The sequence below is a fragment of the Nyctibius grandis genome, chromosome 15, assembly GCF_013368605.1.
Source record: "Nyctibius grandis isolate bNycGra1 chromosome 15, bNycGra1.pri, whole genome shotgun sequence".
In the NCBI taxonomy this organism is placed as follows: domain Eukaryota; kingdom Metazoa; phylum Chordata; class Aves; order Nyctibiiformes; family Nyctibiidae; genus Nyctibius; species Nyctibius grandis.
In genome coordinates this window covers 7,828,569-7,853,425 of record NC_090672.1, presented here as the reverse complement: position 1 = coordinate 7,853,425, position 24,857 = coordinate 7,828,569, and the positions used below count along the sequence as shown (strand labels likewise).

Sequence of the window (24,857 nt, the reverse complement as noted above, 5' to 3'; positions counted from 1 at the left end):
TATCAGTTTCCTTAGTGAGGTCGGCACTATTTACAAGCACTGAAGATATTCTCAGAAAATACAAAAAAGCAGGGCGGTAACAATATATGGAACAGGAACACTAGAAATTAAATGGCAATATTATCGCTCAGTATTTATAGTTATGTTCTCAGCAGCTCACCTGTGGCTAGTGGCTTTTTAGTATTAACTTGCCTAAACTCTGAACCAAGAAGGCACTTAAGCATCCTTGTAATTTAAATGGCGCTACCTAATAGCTTAAAATGAGACACACGACTACGAGGATTGACTTCAGTCACAGGCAAATAGAAAATTGTTACGGGCAGCAGACTGCTGGCAACGATGAAATCCCAACAACGCAAAAGCGGGGCCTTGAGCCCCATCCTCCTTGGCTGACTTGGACCACCAATGCAGCATGCCCCACACATCGATAGAGCTGAGCAAGGGAGGACTGGGAGCTGGCTGAGTCCTGCGTTGCTCGCCACTTGCTGGCCAGTGGTGCTATACAGCCTCAAAGGAGGTGGGCACTTGTGAGCCATTCTTACTCTTGAATTGGCAAAAGTCAATATGGCCTTTCTTACTGCAAATTATTAACCTGGTCTTACTGAATCCCTCACTGAATTGTAGCCCATTTTATAAATGCAAGATAATGAGATACAGACAGTTTATCAGAAGCCACATAGTCAATGCTGGCACAATCAGGACTATAAATTCTTTCCTAATCCCATACTTATTTCCTGAGATTAGGGTTCCTCATACAGGAAATAAATAAGTACCAAAGGTCTGAGCAGACAAATTTTTACTTCTTATTTTAAAATAAATATGTATGTAATTCTTTATCATAGTTTAAAATGTTTGCATGGAATGCACAGAATTTTTCTGGTAGGTTTTCACAATTTATTATGATATTTTACTTCCTCTTCTGAAGTTACTTGGAACTTGCACGGAAAGACATTAAAATGTACAGTCTAAACACAAAAGTCCTCTTTGTCTTCTACAAACAATTCAGTTAATTGCAATAAAAAATTACTAGTGCAAGTTCTACCTGGAATGTAAGTGTAAATATAAACTTGAGACAAGGAGGAACAGTGTCATATTTATGGGATTTACAACAGCTAGGTTCAATGCTATCACTATGGTAATTTATTCCAAGCAACTACTTTTATTTCAATAATGGTTAGGGTCCAGTTCTGGTAAACAGATTGGTAAAGTTCCCTGAGCTGGACACCAATAGACTGTTGGTTTTGGATCATCTTTAAATTCCCATTTGGATTTGGAGATGCTGGAGCTTTCTTCCACCTGATTGAACTGCAGCATTGGCCCTTTCTTTGATTTTGATTTAACATTGATTTTGGTTCATGCTTACTTCCTAGGCTGTTCCCAGTGGTAATTCAGAAGCTGACTCATAAGTTCTTCCATCATCCCTGCCATGGGGCCAGCAGCCCCTGGGAAGGGGAAAACAAGTAAGAGAGGAACTGTTCCAGCTCTGCCAGCTTAATTGCTGGAAACATGCCAGAAGCTTCAGACAGCTTCAATAGCAGGCCTTTGCTGATCTGACTTATTTTGACAGAAATGAGCTAGGGAGCGCACAGGCAAGCTGCTGTCCCAGATCAGTGGCAACCTTCAGCAGCACAGTATTGATAAATAGCAGCAACCTCTTCTATCAACACAGGGTAAGCCACAGTTCAACCCATTTAGCTCAGAAGTTGCCCAGTTCAAAACAATTTCTACAATTGATCTTTTCTGATCCAAGATAATTTTGAGTCAAATGAGTCAAAAACGCTGGCTCCTCTGAAAAGGTACTGCCTCCATTTAGCCCACACCCAGAACTAAACAATAACCAGTTGTTCTATCACCCAATCTCCCCTCCCCAACCAAGAAAGAGAATTGGGAAAAGGTGAGAGACTCATGGGTTAAAATTTAAACAGATTTAATAAAATAAGAAAACCAATATCAATACTAATACAAAAGACACAAAATTATACTTAGCTCATAGAGTGGTGGCAAGTTCCTCCAGGAATAGTAACCGTTGAGAAGAGACGAGACAGATAGAGAGAAGAACAGAACAAAGAGCCCCCCCAGCCCCACAAGCTTTCCCATTTATAGTGAACATGATGTTAATGTTATAGGATACACCTGTGGGCCAGCCTGGGTCAGCTGCCCTGGCTTACTGCTAATGGCCTTGATCACCATCCCACAGCTGGCCACAAACTGAAACAAAATGTAACAGAAAATTGATTCTATAAATTTTATCCCTGCAAAAATAGGACAGGTATGAACCTTAATTCTGCTTTACTGAATTGGAATGCGTTATGTTGGTATAAAAACCTTTAAGCATGTGGATTTTGTAAGTACTTTTTGAACTCCTTGCACAGCTAAACCAGAAAGTCTTTCTCTGTAAATCTGGCCTGAAGAAACTAGGTGTCCAGCTTGTAATGAATATGTTAGGTACTCTTAAGCTCTGACAGAAACCCCAGCCGCAGCTTCCAGATAGTAAAATCCTCACAATTAAAATATACAAACATGCTTCAGAGACCTGTCTAAAACCACTTTGCAGTTATTTTTACCTCTAGGCACATAAGTAGTCCAATGACTTCAGTACAGCTTAAAGGTTGGCAAGATTAAGTTTAAGAAGTTTAGCCAACTGTATAAATATGAATGGAACTCAAATAAATGCAGCAAATATCAACCCCCTTCATTTTAGTGAGTTACAGAAGAAGTTTTGAATGGAAACTTGTACAATAAAAACCTGATGCTGCAGCCAGCATTTTTGTCTGTTTTGAACTTAAAACTACACCACTGTACACAGGAGAGTTATGTTCTGCTTCTACCCCAAATACACCCTACTATATTAAACCATTTCCCTCAGGATCAAAGATACTGGGCGAAATTCTACAGTGAAAGCCTGATCCAAAACCCTCTGAAGTCTGCAGGAATATTCCAATTGATTTCAGTGGGCTTTGGAATAGGCCCATATTGACATCCATTCAATTTTATTGAACTAAGCTTTCCTGTGGAGCTGCAGCAGCCAATATGGCCGTAATGACTTCAAAACCAAGCTTTAAGACCACTGCCAGTCAAATAACATCACAGCAAGTAAATGACAGCAGAATGAACTCATTATTATTTATCTAGATTTAAAAAAATGCATGTTTTCTGAGCTTATTACTGTATTTTCCAGGTGAAGAAAATTTTCAGTTTGCCTTTTATTCTTCATAGATTTTTTCAGTCTGAGTCACAAACTACTTACTGATCACAGGCCACTGAAATAAGTATAAGGTTTGCATGAGGACAAGGAACATATCATACTAAAAAGATGCACAAAAATTAATATATTTGGGAGTCTTGGCTATCTGCTAGCAGCCAACATCAATGACCTAATTTCTTCCTGACATTAAACTCACATTAAAGTTCCACTGGCACCAATAGGAATTAAACATGAGCTTGCCAATTAGGATTTGGCATTCCTTCTTGCCACCAATTCAAGCTGGCTGGCTTTGCTGGCTTAATGGACAGCACACCCTTTTACAACACATCATCTCACTTGCTTGAGACATTCATTTTCCCACATGTAATGCCATACTTTCAAGGAGACTAGTTTAGGAACAAGGATGTCTGTGTAAATGTAAAAGATAAGGTTCTTTTTGCGGGTTTATTATATTCTAGATTGGGATGTTGTTGTAAGACATCAGTTGGGAAAGCCCAAAAGAGAATTTACAGTCAAATCCATGGAAAATGTTCATCTGTTTGAGTAAAGGAGTTTAATAAACATCAATGGAAACATTTACTGAGCATTTCCTAAAGCATGCTTAAATGCATCTAGACTGCAGAGAGAGGATGCCACTCATGCCTTTTATAATACCAGAGTAGAAGACTAACCTGGATTTTAAAAAGGCATAGAGAAGGGAATTGCATATGCTATTTTGCATGACTCTGAAAACACACAACACTCAACAAACAAGGTCTCAGGTTCAATAATTGTTTCTTCTGCTGATTTGAGGCTTCATTTGATAACATGATCTTAAAGGAATGACTTAGAAGGACTCCTCGCGGTCCTTATTTCATTCACTTTTCAAGAACCAGATGCAAATCATATTTCAGCCTCTTTAAAAAATCTGTACTAGTTTGGTGCTTCTGGACAACGCATTAAGTGCCCAAAGGCATACCTATATAATGGCATATCCTAGTTCCCTAAATCCTACGCATTTCATCTTGCCCAAGAGGGATAATTCTCAGTTGGCTAAACTTAAGTCTTCAAATGACATTCAGCATTCTGCAATCCTGTCAAGGAAAGAAATCCCTCTTGCTGCACAGTCCCACTGTTTAATGAAAATCTATCAAAATATATGGGAATTCTTTAAGTCAAGTCATTTGTCCCTAAAGAGTGACTGTGCCTCATGTCCACCCTCCCTGTTCTCACTGGGCAGATGATGGCAGTTAGTTTGTTAAAATCCTGAGTCTCTTTATAACCCAAGAGAAGAGATGGAGTAAACGTCAGCAGAGGCTGCTGCAGTGCAAAGAGCACTTACACTATCCCGAGAACTAGCAAAATGAATACAAGAATCACATTGACTCCTGAGTGCCTGCAGTCCAATTCTTCCTTTCAAATAGTGATGATTTTGTCCCCTCCAGTTGTTTTGAAGCACTCAAGAAATCTCATCAACTGCAATTAAATACCGTCAGGGTGACTCGAAACCTATGACTCCTACACAGAGCCGGTGAAAATAACAACCTAGCCTGTGGTTTCTTCTCTTAAAGACCCCCTCCTTCCCCAGTCAGAGATCCAGGCGTCCTCATTTTGCTAGAATCCAGACAAAGGTGCATTTTACAAGTATGCCCGGAGCTGGAGAACTGTTTATAAACCAACCTATGTTCAATCTATTATGCATGCATCCCCCGCTGGAGTATTTGCAATATGACCTCTGCATACCTGCCAAGAGCTGGGATATCAGTTTGAAACCCAAAGCATCTCTCTCCCTCCCCCTCCCTTCTGCCTTACAGTGATCAATGAAAGCATCCGCAGTCGAAGCAGTTGCAGGATCACCTTTGCACACCTGCCCTCAGCCGGGATTTTCGTTTGCAGCCCAAAGCGCCTGCCCCCCCCTTCTTTCATGACAGACCGAGCCACCCCTCAGGGCTCTACGGCCCGGGGCAGCCCCCTGCCCACCTACCCGCGCCGCGCAGCTCCCCAGCCCGCAGCCCTTTGGCTCTGCCAACGCTGCCCTTTTGCGCCCAGTTTCCCTTTCCGCAGAAGGGGAAACCGAACCTCGCCAGGTTGCGCCACGTGCACCTCTTTTTTTGGGGGGGGGAAGCAAAAAAATTGGACCCACATTTTAAACAAAGTGAGCAGCAGCTTCTGGAATGTGCCTGAGAAGACAGACACCGCGGCCGCGCGGGAGGCAGGTTATTCCTTCCGCCTCCCCCCCCGCGGCTCATGCCGGCCCGGTCCCAGCCGCAGACCCCCCTGCCGCGGTGCGGTGCGGCCCCGCCGCCGCCCGCCCAGGCACCGCCTCCGCGCCGGAGCGCTCGCCCCGCCGGCCCGCGCCCGTGCGCGCCGCCGCGCCGAGCCCCCGCCGTGCCCGGCGCTGCCGCCCGCCGGCCCGCGGAACCCCGCAGCACGGGCTCCTGCTCGGGGAAATGGCGAAATAATCGGCATTAGGGGAGGAGGGGGAACACACCGAGCTATGGTACCTCCGCACAGCTAAGGGGGGCAGGTGGCTGCAGCAAGAGGCTCGGAGCTTGACCTCGATTTGTTTTTGGGACTGCAGGCGGGAGTGGCAAATCCGATGAGCTGAAAAAAATAAAAAGCAGGAGGATTTGGGGGTAAGTAAGAGATCGCCCCAAAACTGACACTGCTTTTTTTTTTTTTTTGGGGGGGGGTGGAATCTATGCAGAAGTATTGTGGATTGGGGAATGCAATTAGATTGCATTGCAGAGCAAGGACTTCGCTAACTCTTGGCTGTAGCCTCTTCTTGCCCTTTCTACTACCAAAACCGCGAGAACTTTGGGTTTGTTTTTCTTTTCCTTCTTGTTTAAATAAGTTTTAAAATATCGGCATTCTTAGCGAAGGCGGCCGGCGATGCAGGCAAGCCCCCCGCTGCTTTGCCGACTCCCGACTTCTGCAATTCAGATTTATGGGGGGCCGAGCGCCAACGTAACGCAGCCCCAGCCCGCCCCTCCCGGGGCGTTTTCGCGCTGCGGTGCCGCCGAGCTGCGGGGCCGGAGCGGCGCGGGTGCGGGGCCGGGGGTGGCGGCGGGGGGCGGCGGCGCCGGGGCCAGCCCGGCCGGGGAAGGGCAGCTCCGTGCGCGGGGCAAGAACGACCCCTGCAGTCGCCTGGCGGAAACCGCCTCGTCTCGCCGGGGACTGCAGAAACCCCGGCAGGGCTGGGAGAGCCGGCTGCTGCGAGCTCCGCGCCGCGGCGGTGCGGTGGCGTGCGGGGTTGGGGAATGCGTTGCAGCGGGTATTAATCTCTTTCCGCTCGTTTTGTAGCAGCAGGAGAGGACCCCCCCCTCTCTCGGCCGCCTCCCTCCCCCGGCATGCTGGCAGTGCCCCGCTGAGACGTGCAGAGTTTGCGGGTAACTTGCACCTGGCCGCCCTGGAATAGAGACTCTCCGGACTGGATCAGTTGGGGTTTGTTGTCTATGTCTTGTTGGGAAATCTGGTGGATTTTTTTCCCACTCGTGGAGGAAGAGCCTGGTGCTGGCAGTTGGCTTCGTGGTCTTTTTTGGAGGGTGAAGGAAGGGAAGGGATCTCGCTTGAGCCGTGCAGAGAGAGAGCTTGGACATGTGTTGTCAGCACATCTGGGGAATACAGTCTGCAAGTTCGAAAGGAAATTTCCTGGGATCGTTCAAACTGCGATATTGATCTTTGTTATTTTTTTTCGCCGAGGGATGCACTTGGCATGAGAATCGGAGGATGGAAATTGTTTGGGAGGTGCTTTTTCTTCTGCAAGCGAATTTCATCGTCTGCATTTCAGGTACGCAGCTAGCACAGAAAGGGTGGGGAGGGGGGAGAAATACCATACAGGGTTCCTAGGCTTCCCCTTAATAAGGGGCAAGAGGTACAGTTAAACCCAAATCAAAACAGTAGTTGAAAAATACAGGAGCGATGTATTGTGAGTGGATCGTGACAGAAATTGACAACCATCAATCCCCCTCCCAATTCCAATACCTGTGTAGTAATTACGATACATTGTTTGCAATAAGTAACCACGGTGTACTGATTAAGGAGATGCTTATAATTCCTAATGTACCTGATTGTGATAATTAATCGCAACATTGCAGTAATCCCAGCATTTCATAGCTCTTGAAGTTCTTAAACTCGGCTGATCTGCGGATCTTAAAAGGTTTGTGGTTCATTGGCGGAGTTCTCATGTTCTGGTGCCACAGTTCAGGGTCTGCAAAGGGAGGAATGACACTGAGGAACGTGCCTCTGCTTTTAAACAGAGCTTTACTGTGGTCGTATTCTGAAAATGAATATGAAAAAAAAATATCCCCATCCAAAGAACTCCTTGATGGCTGGGATTCCAGCTCTAGGCTTCTCATTTTAAGCTTGCAAAGATCTCTCTCCCCTCCAGTATGTAGAAGTCGGGTAATTTCAGTTGTCACCAGAGCTTGTCCAATTAATGAATAGGCATGGCTGGGTGTCTAGCGTAAAGGATTGGAACAATTTATTCTTGGGGAGAACACTCCCTTCTACTGCAAAAGCCCTGGCTGCCTTGTTAATTTGTCATGTCAGTCATGCTGGAATAATTATGTTGCAGGAGGCAGGAGTGGGGAGGTGGCCAGCTTTCTAGTTTGGGACACTTCAGGGAGCCCCATGGGGATCCAGGCTGCCTGCGTCTCCTGCTGTTCCATTTCACTGCAGGCTGCTTCTGCCCTCGAGTCATTGCGTAAGACCGGAACCCGGGAATGCAAGCACCACAGGCAGGGCACTGCTGGGGGACGGTGGGGAGTCCTGGTGGACATCTCAGTGTCCAGCCTGGAGATGCTTAGGGAGAGGGAGCTCCAAAGCTCCCTTGGGACCATGCAGAGATTGGCCTGGGCCAGCCCCTAGCCAGCCAGCAGCCCCTGCAGCATCTCGCCCTGGCAGTGCCTGCCCCCACTGCGCTTTCTGCAGCACCTCCTGACTGATCCGCCCTTACAGCCCTTGGACTGGTGATGCTTACGCTAACATTTGGGGTGGCAGCATCCGTGTTAGTTTGTATTGCCTGCACCTGCCCCAAAACTTTTTTATTCCTGAGCAAATAGTGTTGCTGTCAGCCCACGGGGTATGTCAGCCCTTCTTTTATCCCTACAGACTGACACCATCTGCTACCAGGCACCCGGGTGACACTGGCAGCACCCCAGGCTGACCTTCCACTTGTGCCCATCGGTACCATCAGAATAATTCACTCTTACTCTTTAGAGCAGCAAAACCTGCTGCCTCCTGTCATTTAAATCTCACACTTATCTATTTAGCTCAGCATGATATGCCACCTGTCCAGTTCTCTTCAGATTAGGCACTTCTTAAAGTACCACAGTGAGAATGGAAAAATGAAGCTCATCGCTTTCTTGGCCATTCTGACAGTAATATCCTGAGACAGAAAGAAGCTGTCCCATTCTGTGCAGGTCCTTATGGCATGCATTTAGCTGCCAGTGTTTCCTATTTCCCCCCCCCCACTCCTTTCCTCATCTTCAGCCATGGGAACCCAGGCTTCTGAAACAGACGCTGGGATCAGTTCTGCAGGGGCTCCTGTCGCTCTCCATCTCCCTCTAGCACTAAGAACAGATTCATATCCATCTCTGTTTTCTTTTTCTCTTTTTTGGGGGGAATAAAGTGAATAAGTGAATGGTGGGATGCTTTTGCTGCATGGTTAAAGCTGTGGTTTCAAATAATTAATTTTAACTACATAGAGGATGTGTGCATGCTTTAGCCTTTTTTTTTCCTTCCTAGGGATTTTTATTTTTTTCAGGAATCCTTGGTATTTGTCGTCTTGGTAAAAAGGATTAAGATCTATAGATAACTGACTAGCACTAATGCTTTGTATCTTTCCTCTGTCATTATTTTTAGACTATGTTTTGTAACATACTATCTAGCTGGGATGTCTGGATAACAGTGTAAGTAAGAGAAGGTGTAATGGAGCCTATTAAGGTTTGCCTCAACACTGGATTCCACAATCTGTGTATTTTTAGCACTTCAGCACTGGTCATTCATTCAACATGTTGCTTAAAAAAAACACTAGTTGAGCACACTGCTGCAAATTGCAGGAATGTGAATGAAGGAGTGTGGTAGTATTCTTTTTTTCCTTTCTTATTAAGTCAGTTGTTTCAGCAATGAAGATACAAGGATGGGCTTCTGTGCATGGATCTTTCCTGAACATTAGCAAACGCTTGATTCAGTGTCTATTTAAACCAGTGATGGCCCTCCTCCTGATTCCAGTGGTTATTTGGGTTAGGGCCTATTACAGGCTGCTGTTCAAAGGGATGATGTCAGTCACTGAATTGAATAGACTGTTAAGTTAGTTTATTATTATTAGTAAACTTATTCATTAAACATAGGTTCAATGTTATGTCACATTGTCTTTTGCTATGTATTTACATGATGTTTAAATATAAATTATGCTGAATGTAGCACTTATGCTGTGTTTCTTATTTAAAATAAATAATGAAGTTATACAATTGGCTTTCTGGTGTCTCTCCCATGCATGAATTTTTGTGAGGCTTAGTATATGGAAAGTAATTTCATCTATTAAAAAGAGGCATATATATTTTCAAAATATTTTATACTTAACATATTTTTTATCAGTCGGTTACCTGTGTGTATGATAGATTGCTTGCTTTGGAAGAAATGATACTGAGATTTAGGAATATGTATTTTTTTAATTACTGGCCTTTGTGTTTGGGAAATAATTTATCTGTGAACTTTGTAAACGGAATATTTTTGTTTTCTTGGCATATTGAATTAAGGCTTTTGCTACTTGAAATTGTTTGTTTGAAAGGAAAATCTAGTTTCTTTGTGCAGATGCAAATGAGAAATAAGAACAGATTGAAGGACCACGCAAACAATTTCTGTCCTTTAGAAAGAAATGAAAGCCCTCTCTTTCCTTCTAAGTCATGATGTGTATTTATTCCTTTGAGTTGTAGACTCTGAGGAAAAATAGTCATGATTTGTATTATGACTTCTGAGGTTTTGTTCCTTTTAATGATACTAGAGCAGAGAAGGAACACAGAGTAGTGGAAGTGAAGATGTCCTGTAGATAGAATGCTGAAATAAGACCTCTCTGGTTGTTGCTTTGAAGATGCAGATAATCATGGCACGGGGATTATTCTGTTTATCTAGAAAGAGGATAATATTTGTTGGTATGATGTCCAAAATTTCCTTCCTGGGTAAGAATACCACCAAAGATTAATTAGCATCAGTGTTCTCAGGTCAGATGTTGTTGATCCCATAAAGGCTGCCACCTTTGCTTGCATAGTCATTTGTACAAACCACGAGCAGTTTTTTTGTAATTCTAGATATTAACAATCAATTTCAAGAAAAAAAATCAGGATGCTGTTTTCAAACTCTTGCAGGATACTTAATTTAAATAAGGAAATGCTGCTGTCATGGGCATTGATTAAGAAGGTTTCTGTGTACATTTTCTGTTAATTCATCAACAAAATGGTTTCTTGAACCTGCATGTTCAACATCTTTGTGGCTTCCTGTGAATTGATATATTACCTCTTATTGTTTTGGCTTGCGGGAACTAACGTAGATGAAATTCCTGCAAGTCCTATAGCTCTCATTATTTGGAAGTATTTTCATCCTTTGCCACAATCCTCAAGTCATGTCAGGGCAGATCCCTTTTATGATGTAACTTCTTTGGCCTGTTTGGCAGCACACAGGGGTCATAAATCATGTATCATGAACAACTAAGATGGTATAAAAAAAAATCCTGTGCATCAAGGAATTCCCCTGTGTATTGAGCATCTGATGTAGCATCTCCTGGCATTAGGGGCTAGGGGTGTATTTGAAGCACAGTTGCACTTCATTTTCTGACTTGCTGCTCCTTTAGTCTCTGAGCTCTTATTACCTGGCATAACAGAGAGTTGTCCTGTAGGAACTCTAAATTATGCTAGGGCCTGAATTATCTGTTGAATGATGGTCTGTAAGGTCTGATAACTCTTCTTCTCTTAGCATAGTACAACCTGAGGTAATTCAAGCTAAAGTAGTCTTGTAGAAGAGAAGAATATTGAGGCTCTAGTGTCCTTTAGTAACTAACAGTGAATGGTTCATTGTTATGTTTGGACAAAAATGTTGAAACCAAGTTAATTATTCTCAAATAGTGTCACAGAAATAACTTTTTCTCGCACTTTTAAGTAAGAAATGTAATATCCTAGGGGAAGGGATTATTCATAGCACAGATATATATTTTATATTTATATGAGAGAAAGTAATCACTAGGCATAGAGGAAGGTATAACATGCAGCCTGGTGCATCTGGTAACTAAGAGCTTTTGGCATCTAATCCGTTATAGTATTCTTTTCTGCTTTGTCCCATATCCACAGCTTCACGTGTGTGGGCAAACCTTCATGCCTGCACTGAGTTTGTTGATGTTACTGAAAATCCACGTGGATTCAATCCTCCTGCTCACATTCAAACACAGGATGGAGGCCATATGTTGGATCCAAAGACTCTCAGTTCCTTAGCACTTGAATGCTTTCTCACTTCAGAGATGTTGCCGCCTTTTCAAAAGGCGTGAAGATGTTTCTGCTTTAAAATTCTATGGAAATAGCCTTGTAGTCTCCTATAAATGTCTGCTTTACTTTTTTTTTCATGCCCTGTATTTTTCATCATTCTATTTTTATTGTTAGTTTTACAGCTAGAGTGTGACCAGATAGGTGTTAAAGTGCCAAAACAGCACACACATTTTTAGCTTATGTAAAGGTAGTAGAAGGGAACGTTTATGAATAGTTTTGCACATATTATGCTGAGCTATATTCCATCCAGTAAACTGATGGAAAGAAACTGGTAATCGCTGCTATTCTTTTCCAAATCTCAGTGATGAAGATACCCAGTTTTCAAAGGCACCTCTTTGCCTTCTGTTGCCTCATTGTTAATGCAATTGAACTAGATAGCAAGCCTCCAAGACAAAATTATTAAAACTGGGAATAAAACCCCAAATCAAATGAGCACTCTCAATTTAAGGGTATTTTTTAAGTCACAACTGATGTTACACTTAAGTTTTGCCCTTCATATTCTTGGAAAGGTTTCAGTTTTTAAGTCTACAACAGCTAGATTTTAAATTCAGCAAGGATTGAAATGGCTTTCCATTTGCATTATGAATATTCCTCGTGCACCAATGAACAAGGAATTCCTGCTTACCCTAAAAGGCTGTTTTGATTATTTGTTGCTATTGGTCAAAGTATCGCTTTCTTGCTTGGTTGAAAGTTGTAATTTAGCTGAGGAGGGAGCTGCTGTTTTCATCGTTACTGATTGTTTATGGCTAAACTGAACATGGCAAAGACTGAAGTGGATGATTGGCCCATCTGGGTTGTTAATAGAAGACTATATAAAACTGTTTTATCATTATCTCATTACCAGTTCAAGCAGCAGACAAAAACTAGATGACAGTTAGTTATGGACAACACTGACATACTGTGATAAGTGTTATTTTGCTCCTATCTTGTTTTTGTGTTAACTACATGTCATGTTGGAAGGAACAGAAAATAGGAATCAAATTTAAATGACTTACTTAGAGGCACCACTGTATAGTGTGACTGCATTTCCATTGTAATGCCATCAGAAAGCGCAAAAGTGCCTGTCCATACTGTGGAGAATATCAGTTAGCAAAAAAAAAAAATCTATTGTGATAAATAAATTGAAACATTAATGGTAAATAAATAGGAAATAAATTTTTAAAAAGGGTAATAATCTGGCATTTAGCAGAATTTACAGCCCAACCTGTTTACAGTTGAATTCAACGTAGTACAATATTTTATTCCTGGTTTAACCATTGATGGTTAAAAAGCTGTCAAGGGTCTTTCAATGGAATTTCTTGAAGATAAAATTGCAAGTTATTATTGTCATAAAAATAGAGGGCTGAAACATTTTAAACCTATATTCTCTGTAGTATAGTGGCCTTTCTGGTAATGTAGACACGTACTGGGTGCCTCATAGGCACATGGGTGCCCATAAGTGTAAACTTCTTGTTTGTCAATATGGGAAATGTTTTCATGCAGTGCTTAGCAGTTGACAGTTGAGGTAAGAAGGCATAAAGAAACCTATGTTTACATCCACCTTAAAAGACCTTGGAACTCTTGAGAATGTTAGAAATGGCTTTAGTATTAATGATATTTGGGCCTTACAAATGGCAAAAACTTAAAGCTTGACAATGAGAAAAGCTTTAGATGGCAGGTCTGTCTGCTCCTTTTGAGCGTCAGGTACAACCTATCCAGGACTACAGCCTTAAAATATTTAATTTTCTTTTTTCTTCATCTTGAAAAATGGAAGGTAATCAGTTCCCACATGCATAACATACTGAAAGCAGTGGTCAGAACTAAAGAAAAGAAATGCTTTCATTGTTTGATGTATTTTTCCATATGAAAACATTTATGGTTAAGATTCATGGATCTGTAACGTTTGTATTTCTGTAGTAGAATTAGTATTAAACTTAAATGCTCTACAGTTTTATCTTTTGTACTATTATTCCCAGAAAAATATTGGAGCAGCTGTAATTCACAAATAACTAATTAGAATGTACTTTTTAACAAGATACTAAAATAGAGATAAGATAATATCCAAAATGTTATCTGTTCATTTTGACATTTTTCCTTCCTCCCTTATCATTAGTACTTAACTTGATCAAGCTCAGAATACTGTATGTTTGTCATCTGGCTTTTAAGTATGGGACAGATAGAGTTGTACACCGACTAGTCCAAAGTGGCTTCTAAGCACATGCAGGGAGGAAGAAGCTAAGCAACGTTATCCTTTTTTCCCCTTCTAAATGTGTTGACATCTCAGGCTTTTGGAAGTAGCATTTGAGTAGATGGATTCAGAGGGAAAACATGGTTTTTGAAAAATCCTTTTCCTGTCAGTTTTGTGGGTTGTTTCCAAATTAAGTTCTTTCCTACTGTTAACTACTATAGTGCTCTGTTCTGCTTCAAGAATAGTCCTCAGAATGGAATTTTTCTGTTCTGCCATGACCAGAAAGACTAGCACAGCAGGACTGCTACGGAATTTGCCTTATTAATACTAAAAGAAAAAGATGGGTAACAGAGAAATGTCTTTTGGTACATGTGACTATGGAAGACTGCGCCGCTTGTAAGTATGTTCGAATGACCGTGTCCTCCAGCAAACCCTGCCCAATAGCTGTATTGCCGGTAGCATGGCGGTTGGGTAACTGAAGGAGGTGGTCAGGAGGGATTGCTGCTGCCACAGCTAAATTTTGTTTGGCAAGGTGACATACTTAGGCCGCTACAGAGAGCATTAATTTGTGTTTACCATTATGGCAGAGAAAAGAAACATCCTCATTTTAGGAAAAAGGCAGTGCTGAAGATTTGTGCTTGCTAGCAGAAAAAGATATCAATACTTAGTAGTGTCCCCTGAAAGTGAAATTTTATGGAGAATGAGCTGGTCCTAATCCTGCTGCTTGAGGGTGTGTGAAAACTACTGACAGGAGATTTCTCTGAATGAGATTGTGCAGTCTGGATTTTTCTAAGAACGAAAGGTATGAATGAGGTGTGCTATATTTCAGTCAAAACGAAAAAAAAAAGATTAATTTTGGTGGCAAAGGTTGGAACAGTTTGCAGGGAGCATGTGGTGTAGGCCACACTTTCACAGATGGAGAAGCTGAGGTAGAATGTCATGTGAAAGGTCACCCAGCAGCCATTTAAGTAATTACAGTCCATTTTCACTCACATTTCTGCCTTGCAGCACTAGGATTACTCTTCCACCTTGTTTCTGGTCAGGGTATGACACTGAATCATCTCACTGAGGCAGTGACTTACCTCACTGAAATGAGGGAGCACGAGGCCTCCATGGCGCCAGGGTCAGGAGGGAGAGGCAGTGACAGGCCCTGAGACGAGCCCACAGGCTCTGCAGCCTCGTCCCCCACCCCTGGGGTCCGGCTGCTTCGTCCCTGTCACCTCTGATCCTGCACAGCTGAGTAGCCTTGGGTCAGGCTGTGGAGGGAACTGTGAGAAGCCATGTCTGGTGCCTCAGCGGCTCTGAGCTGCCTTTAACCTCGGCCCCTCGCCTGCCCTCAGCCTTGTGCCCTGCTGCTCCTCACCTCTCCTCGCTGACTGGACTGACTCAGACTTACCTCCTCGCTGGGGCTGTTTCCTCACCACAGATGTGCTTGGCGATGGCAGGAGGGTGGCTGACCTGTGTGGCTCTCCCTGCACCTGCTCCTCACGTCGGGGGCCTGAGGGCTGTGCCTCACAGGAAGGTGGCCACCCCTGTGGCACTGCCTGCCCTTGCAAACTCCTTCTAGAAACATCTTCCTGAAAATGCTTCTGTGAGCTACACGCTAACGCTGCCTTTCGATTTCTGACGGGAGGGGGGATGGCTGCAGCTGGGCACACTCAGCGAATTCAGTGGATGATGAAACCTGGCAGTCTGGCCCCAAGAAACATAAAACGACCGTTTTTAAACCTCTAAAACTTGAAGCCCAGCTAAGCAGCGAGTTCGCGGTCATTTCTTCTCCCTTGCCTCTTGACTTCATGCAGTTTGCTTCGGCGCGATTTATCCTCAGTGTTTAAACTTGTGTGGCTTCCCTTAGAGGGAAGGGTCATGGAATGCAGCCTAGTGTGTCCTCTCAGAGGCTGGATCCCTCCTTCGCTCTCTGCGTGTGTATTACAAGGTATTTTTTCTCTTCATAGTAATAGCAGTGAAGTTACCGTGAGGTATAATTATGGTATATTTAAAAATTACATCATTAGAGTTTAAAGTAAATTGGTTTAGAGGAGTTAGTGTGATATTAAGGTAAAATTCAGGCCCACACAAGGTTCTTCCGTAAACGTGTGTTATTTAAGTTCTGCTTAAATTATTAAGATTCATTCAGTTACCCTCTATGTTTTTATTGTGACTATGAGTAACAAATACGTTCCTCAAAGTGCAGCACTTTGCCTGCCTCATATTTCGCATCCACTTGGTGTGGACGTGGGTGACAACAGAAAGTTAAGGGCACCACAGATTTTGGCCCTAAATTTTCTGTTTGAAGTTTGCTCTCTCAGCAGACCAACAAGCTCCTTTGCATACTGATGTAGTTGTTGGATATGCTGTGTACCTGTGTGTGAATTTATTTTGGGGGCATGAAATCCTCACCCCAGGGCATTTCGCCCATGATGTCTGTAACTCCCATTTTTTATTTTCCAGTATATTCACTTGACTTCACCATTTGAAATTTTTTTTTGTTCACATTCATATTTGTAAGTGGTGTCTTATAATATGTTTTTGTGCCTGCTGAAAAGCAAAGTAACCTACAAAGACTCCACAGTCTCCGCTCGTTTGCCCAGATGATCCTGAGGGTACTATGTGGCAGATAGTAATTGCAAGTGGGATTTAAAGTTACCTGCAGATGCACAGTTTTTATCTTCAGTAGCCCCCTGACGCTCTCTCCAAGTTGTTAACAATTCATCTTTGCCAGTCTGTAATTGTGCCTTTACTCTAGAGTCACAGGTATTTAGCTCACTGTGGAACAGGATGCAAAACAGAGTAATAAATAATAGGATTTATTTTTATTAGGTAGCATAAGTATGTTTTCATACTTGCAAGCTAAAACAATTAGTCATACTCTTTAGATTTTATTGTGATACATTAATACACAGATTCAGCAAAATGAAAAACTTAGACATGCTTGTGTTTTGCTGTATTTGAGTCTTAATGTGTAATTGTATAAAACAACTTAGATTAAGGGTGTGCTGAAGTGCTTTGCTGAAGCAAGGAGAAGCAGTGTCATAATACATGAATAATACAAAATTATTTGGAAAAGCCCAGCTAAGATGAGCATAAGTTTTCATAATCTCTGATTAAATTATACAGTTGTGTAGAAAATAGGTTCTGATCCAGGTAAAATCATATCAGTTCTTTGTGTGGTAAAGTGAAGGTACAGACTTTTCTGGTATGACTAACATAGCAAGAGAAACTGTACAATCAGAATTAAAATAACCTGGATTGCAATTTGTTAATTCTCACTTTATGGATGCTCTGAATGAAATGGACACTGTTTTTCACAACAGTAAACAGATTTCCCCTGGACTATGGTAAACAAAAGCAAAAAGCTAAAAAGTGAAATAACAGGAGATGAGTGATAATACTCAGGGGCTTTTCTATGTGAATTTCTGTTGCACCTTTTTTCCAGCACAAATTTTAATTTTATTTTGATCAGACCTCAAGTCCTGATATAAAGAGGACATTCTGTGTACCAGCCTGGGTTGTGGGGCTGCATGGCATGGCTGGTGGAGGGACAGCAGCAAGCCATGTTGTGCGATGAGGGAAGACTTGCTCTACCAGCCGGTGCCAACAGTGGTGCTTGGGAAACCTCATGCCAGTTTTGTGCAAGCAGCTGGCACAGTCTAGATTGCATAAGCAGAGTTTAGTCAGACTGATATAGGAAACTTCTTGTGGGGAATACATAAAAATACGTGAGGTTCTGTCTATCCCTCTGTCTGGGAACAAAACAAGCCAAATGTCCTCTCTACTACTGCGAGAAGGTGGTAGCATATTCAGTATGTATCAGTAGAAAAATTCCTCACGTTTTGAATGAGGTAAGGCTTCATATATGGTATTATGAATAAATTTCTACCATGGGCAAGAAAGTTTATGTAAGTATTTCACTATTTGTAAAAATGGCTGGACAAAGCTCTACTACATTTACCTCATATTTATGTATTTGGACCATATCTACCAAAGGACATAGAGCCTGCAAACTTTCTTGTTTCTCTCCTTCAGCTATTGTCCTGCTCTGACTCTACTTGATGCTTCACAAACAGCAGCAAGCAACTCTCTGAACTCATGCTTGTAACTCTCCCATTTTTAGTTGCTTACTCTATGTAACTAGGACCTTCTGTATCTACTATGTTTTTAAATACCTATTTACTTCACAGTAATAAAAGAGCATATCTGACAAGGTAGTCAGCATCTTCCTTTTAATGATCCTGAAAAAGAACCTGTGACTCAGATGTCAGATCATAGCAAATAACGGTTGAATTTCAATCCTTTTTGAAAGGTCTCCCTTTCAATGGCTTCTTTACTGATATCCTGATAACTGTTGTGAAGGACCAAATGATAAAGTGTGTCTTGATCACATAATCTTATCACATTACTGGACACCTAAGAATTAATTCTAGTCATTGAATACTCCAGAACTTAAAAACTTATGTATAAAAGCAGAGTATATGACATAATACTATTGCATTATTTTTAAAACTGTTTAAGTGTTTTGGATATAACTTTCACTGGTATTATATAAACTGTACAGAAATAATCCGGCATTTGCTTGGAATGACAGTCATCAATTCCTACATGTTTAAAATCTTGTGTAGAAACAAAAAAGTATTTGTTTTAGACAAGTTTGTTTTGGATATTTTGCCAGGGGAAAAAAGCAAGCTTTCCTAACACAGGCTGAAATAAAGTATAAAATAAAATCTTCAGCTCTTAGTTCACAGAAGTGGTGTGCAGGGGAATTACTCTGCCAAAAAACGTTGGCATTGAATGTAGTTAAGTATTAAGCTGAAGTCTCTGGGTAAATAGTCCCATTAGAAACATACTGTGACCTCTGCTGCTGGGATGCAGGTATGTGAGAGAACCGTGCTTAGGAGCTTTACTAGTCATGTGGTCAGAATGATTTTCAATCACTTTGGTCATTGCTGGATTAAAATTGAGGCTGCAGAGATTAATGGTCTGTTGTTACTAATCCACTAAACCCCTGTTCCTGGATCTTTTAAATAGACTGAACCTATAGATTGTTAAGTTACTGAGAGATATGGATTTGTAATGGTTTTAACTCTCTCTCTTGATGTTTGGTGTTAGCAGTATCCTATTATTTATTGCTCTTTGAGACAGTGATCTTGACTGTTCTTGAGTGGAAGTGAACTTTATACTTTTTATTTATACTGTTTTATAGCACAGTAAAAGTGTGTATCATTTTAAATGAACGTGGATGAAGAAAGCTTTACTATGTTTAGATATGAGCTGGCATTAGTAGAAGCTCAAATAAGAATAATAGAAATTAAATCTTGTTTTTACTTCATTGTCACAAATGGTGGCCACTGTCCCTAACTGTCAAAATAGCCACTATCTCCCTTCAGTCTGTCTGCCACTGACAGTGGTAGTTGTCCAAAAGCGAAATGGCTGTTCAAGTTTTCGGGAAATGATTTCTAAACTAGCGCAGTATTTAGATTATCAGGGCTCAGGGCTATACCCAGAGATCTAGCACAGTTAGACATAATTTCTGTACTTAATTTCAATACTTAATTTCTGTACAGGTGTAAGAAGTTTTCCTCAGGTGACAAACAATGTACCAAAAAAAAAAAAAAAAAAGAGGAAAGACATGAGGAAACAGTTCATCCATCTAGTGGGACAGAAGGAAGCTTTGGACACAACAGTGTAGTAGTTTGGGTTCCAGCAGGGATCTATAAACGAGATGCATGAAGAGAGTTTTAACAGGTCTCTATCAGTACAGTATGGGAGAGGCAGGGGTTAGGGCAGAGGGAATAGCATGTGGAAGAAACCAGACTGCAATTGTGGCTGGGAGAGTTCTAGGGCCATTTAATCTGAGTGGATAGCTTTACATTAGGCAAGGAGAGGGGTAGAGCCCCTCACATATGTGTTTTGAGCCCTATTTACCGCATCCGTGCTTAAGGTTGCAAACTGGAATTGTTTTGGCTTTCAGGTGTTTGGGGGATTGGACTAGATGATCTTTTGAGGTCCCTTCCAATCCCTAACATTCTGTGATTCTGTGTGATTCTGTGAAATACTCCATTCAAAAAGTGTAATTAAAAAAAAAAAAAGAGTTTGATTTTGAGTTCTAGAAGAATGTAAAATATATTCTTTTTAAAATTATTTCCTTTGATGAAAGGGGTTGAGTACCTGGTACCTGCCAGATTGGTTTGGACATACGCAATGTCTACGTGACATACAGAAGAAGAAATTGGTTTGGATTGAATAATGACAACAGTCTAGCTTTAAACAACCAGGTTTTGGTGCTTGTTTAAACTGCAGTGTGACTACCTCTTCAATAGGAAGCACGCTTAAATTATCATCTAATTATGTCTTGCTTTGAATGGGGTTTTGATTCCTGTCATTACATGCTGAATACAAGCAGAAATTTTTTGCTTTTGTGTTCACCACAGAAGGTGCAGAAAAGTCATAGGAAAGTATACTTTTGCATTTTAACTGCACTTGCATTGATCTGCTTGGGAGAGGGGAGTAAGCTGTATTTGTAATTTGTATAAATTAATAATCCATTAGAATAATTGAAAAATAATACATTTCTGATTTAAAGGGTCAGTATGTCGTAAGATTTTATGATTGTTAAATTACTACAAATGTATTCTACATGTTTATACTAACATACAGCAAGGTAACATGGCTTTAACTTTATAATTGACTTACAACTCTGTCAGAGAATTCTAGTGATTAAAGTAAGCCCTTTATTTCATGCAACCACCTCTGTTTCTGAACCCTGGTGACTTGTCGTATTCTTTTGCCTTCTGGTTATCTCAGTAATAGTATGTCTTGATTAAGAACTGCAAAGAGCTTTTACATCTGTTCTTGTCACAAAGCTATGCAGGGTGAAGTAGGCCAAAGATAACTCATCATGCAAACTATGGACCTCCAGTTATTTCTTTCCCTCCAGATTTAATATTGTGTTCAAATAAAACTGGGACTGTGGAAGTAAACCCGAAGCGTTTAAATGGATTTTTGGCAATTTCTCAAAGTTCTCTTGAGAAAGAAGAAAATTTAATGTAAGACTGTAATGTATATGGCTGGATGAAAAAGATGAGGTTATTGTTCTGCCAGCTATTAGGAAATATAGTCGTTATCCTATAGGAAATCAGAGTTCACCATTTAAGTGAAAACAACAGTCACACTTACTGAGGTAAATAGAGCAATGAGAATAGTTATTGTGACACTGAAAGGAAAAAGTGACCTCTTTCTTACTTATGACAGAAGTGCCTGATGCCAGCTAAACACGAGGCCTGTCCTCAGGTCATGTTCTATAGAAGACTAACTTGTGAGAACTAGACACTAATTAAACTTGCAACATACGGGAGTTAATGTTTGCAGCTTCATAGACAGGCTTTGAAGCTTCAACTGCATGTTGCAAGTGACTTAGACCTGGGTCTAAATTAGAGGCCCATGGTAGGGTAGAAAACAGTACCCTGATCTTTAGCTAGCACTTGGGCTAGCCACTGAGCAGTTCATCCTACCTAATCAGGTTCACGCTGCAAACAAATGAAGCCTTTCTTGAGTGGGGTGACAGCAAGTAGTTTCTCTGTATCCCTGTAATGCATTTGTAACCGCCTACTGAGTGGCTTCACAGCGTTAAGTTGAATTGCCCTAGCTAGTAACCGAACATGTATTGTGCTGTCAGACTTAGCTTTCTCAGTTTAGACACTTTAGGGACCATGGGCTTGACCGTCCACTGTCTAGCATCCAAAGTAGTTAGTTATAACCCCACTGAGTAAGTGAGAAATACTGCTGTATTAGAATGAAAGCGGTTTTTACCCGCTTGGCTTGAGTGTAAACTAACAACAGCCAGATCCTGTATTTATGTAAATCAGTGTAACTCAAAAGATCTGTTGTAGTTTGTTATAGAAAGGAGCTAGCCCAGAGCACGAGTACGGCAGGATCAGGTCCTGGCATGCATCATTTTGGTGAGTTTGGCTTTTGGTCAGAAGTAATATGCCCACTAGCTCTGTTAACCTGATTGTTTATTGCATGGTTCTAATGCAGGCTTAAAACTGACTTAAATATTTTAACAGTTGCAAAATAAACATGTAGTCTGCTCATTTTTTGGGATTTGTTTTTACAGCAATCATACCCAGAGAACCCTGTTATTGATGGTCCATTTTTTTAAAGCTTCTGCCATCTCTTGCACTCTTGGTATTGCTGCTTTTTTCTCAGTTGCTCTTAAAGGCAATATTAACAGATGGTATGCATTGCTCATTAAATCTGCCTCTACACCTCTCCAAGGACTGCAAAGATGTTGGGAAACAGATCATGTTACTGCAGTAAGGGCTTAGAAGCTTGGAACTTACTGTGCTGTTCATGACCAGTTTTCACTATCAGTGTGTTTAGAGTGCTATAGCCGTAGAGTTACAAATACACTGGTGAAATATTTCTAATTTAGCCAAGTCTAGGTATGTGCCACTTCCTCACAGATTGGGTAAAATGTCTGTGTTTCTTTCAGACTTGCTGTATTTGCACTTTGGTAGTGTCATAGTCAACAGCTCCTCCCTTTTGTATAAATGTCTTAATGCTGGACATTAAACCTCTATATCTATAACACTTAATTTCCCACCTCCATTTACATGTGTCATCTGAGGTACCTTTGCTTTTCCTTGAGATCACTTTCTCTATAACACTTAGCTCTTCTTTTTGTCCTGTCTGCATTGATGACACTATTTAAATAGATGAGATATATAGATGCTACTTTTAGGCTTTCTCAACTTGAATGTTCATCTTTGTCTGAAGAGGCAGCACTTTGATGTGCGAGTCAAAAGGGCATGGTGCCAGTGTGGAATTCACTTTCTGTATGTTTCAAATTGGTGGTGAGAGATGCAGAAATCCAACTAGCAGGTAAGAATTCTCATTTCAGCTGCTTTATTACTCAGATTTGGAACTGATGGGATCTGACTAGCAATCCAAAACACATCAATATAGCCAGAAATAGGGTGCTCCCATCTTGTTTCCCTTAAGCTTTGCTTTTCTTTACTAAAGTGTTGGATCAGAAAGGTTAAGTTGTTGTTGATTCCATGGTTCATGGAAGGTTAGGATCTTCCTCACAGAGAAAGAGATATAGAGAGCTTGACTGTTCAGTCATCAAATCTTGATATTTTTTTTTAAACTTAGAGCACAGAAACTGTCAGAATCCTTGAAGAAAAAATTGTTAATAACTTAAATGCTGAAGTTCTTCACTGCGTAGCTGTTGACCTTTGAGGAGTCTGCTTACTGAGATTATTTCATTAGTATTTGCACATTGACTTCCTGCCAAAAAGTCAATCTGCTTTTCCTTTGCATGGTTTTGTTTTTTTTGAAGGTCTTCAGCTGTGGAATAAAATCCACTATGTAACAAAGAACTGGCAGAGTTGGAAGCTTTCCAGTAAAAGCCTTCCCAGGTTAAACTCTGGTGATGCTGAAATATTACAGGTGTTTTATGTGGCCTCCTTTCCCTTGTGCCTTACCTAACATAGCTGTTCCTGAAGGGCAACAGTTAGTTTTAGTTCCTGCTGCCCCTGAGAGAATGTTCTACTTTTTATTTACAGGGTGGAAATTATACATCATTTGAACTTGGGACTTGGACTTTGCTTTCATTCTTTTATCAGCCTTAAAACGGTTTTTTAAAGATGTTTATAGTGAGCTTAATGATCCCTCTTATAAAGTTGATTAGTTATGATGTAAATGACAGTATGTATCTCATATCATATTAAGTTGCTCAGCATTTCTGCGTTGTTGAATACACTTATACAAGCTGTCTAAAATAAAATGTAAATACCACAATGAAAAAAGCACAAGGAAAGGCTGTATCAGGAAGGGCTGACTCGAGAGCAGATTACCTACCAGTGGTCACCAGGAAAAAGTCAATTTCTTTCTGATGCAGGATAAAAAAGGAGGAAGATGGATGTACACTATCTCTTGTTTTTTCTCTTCTTCCTCTAATTTCCTCCTCAAAAGTAGAGGAAGGTCAAAATATCACCTGAAAAAGCTGGATGGAGCTAACAACTTTCTATATAGGCAGTTAACGATGTCTGAACTATGAATGTCCTATTTATTGAGCCTACAGGGCTGAGATCAAATTTTTTATGATAGACAGAAATTGATGAGCCTTTCAAGTACTTAGAGCCTGGAGGATGAAGGTATGTTTCATACCTTATCATTAGACTTGAGTTCTGTCCTTTGGTATATTGGCAAGGCCTGCATTTCGCAAGGGATAGACTGAAGTAATTCTCATGTTCCAGTCCAGCGGAGTAAATGAACAGATACATTCTGCAAATGTTGCAGATTCAGGATCAGTTTCAAGGAGAGCCCAATTAGAAGCATACAAAGGCAGCCTGGCCTGTCTCCCTGGGATAGGGCATGCATGACTGTAGGTATTCATCTAGTGCTTGACAGGATGGAGCGCTCCTCCTAATTGGAGCTTTTGGCTGCTACTCCAGCCTAAATGATATTGTGCACAGTCAGTCAGTACAGCTCCACTGATCTTGCTAAATACACATCTGGCTTAGACTACCTGTAGGCTGTCTCTTCCCAGAGATGAGAGCCGTGGGCCCTATTTTGCTCTGCTGGTACTAAGGGAACTTGAAGCAAGTGTGAGAAGGCATTATTATTGTTCTCAGTTATTCCCAGGTTAATACAGTGGAACCTCTGGCTCAGGAGATTCCTAAACTTCTAGCTGTAATGGCTGGAAGGTTTTAGATGAAGGGTCTCTCTTTGCTGCCTATTTTTGTATTCTTTTTTCCAACACTTGCTGCTGACTATTGCTGTAGATCAACAGTTCCCAAACTTGTTTGCCCCTGCATCGAGGGTGTGGGATAATGAGGGATGGAGTAGCTCTGAGAATCCTTTGCCAGAGAAAGGAGGAGAGTGTGAAAGATCTGGAACAAGAGGTGTTCATGGGTGTTAGGAGCTTAGAGCTTATCCACTGCTTCACAGTCTTCCCCTACTGGGATCA

General features: G+C 41.3%; 1 protein-coding gene across 1 annotated transcript in view; it reads left to right on the top strand.

Annotated features, from left to right (window-relative positions):
- The first annotated feature begins 5,675 nt into the window (after positions 1 to 5,675).
- Positions 5,676 to 24,857, top strand: part of CA10 (carbonic anhydrase 10) — a 185,465-nt gene continuing 166,283 nt past the window's right edge. The window contains exons 1-2 of the mRNA XM_068413434.1: positions 5,676 to 5,820; positions 6,488 to 6,974. Of these exons, the coding sequence (XP_068269535.1) occupies positions 6,914 to 6,974 (61 nt within the window). The 5' untranslated portion in view covers positions 5,676 to 5,820; positions 6,488 to 6,913. The remainder of the gene's footprint in view (positions 5,821 to 6,487; positions 6,975 to 24,857) is intronic.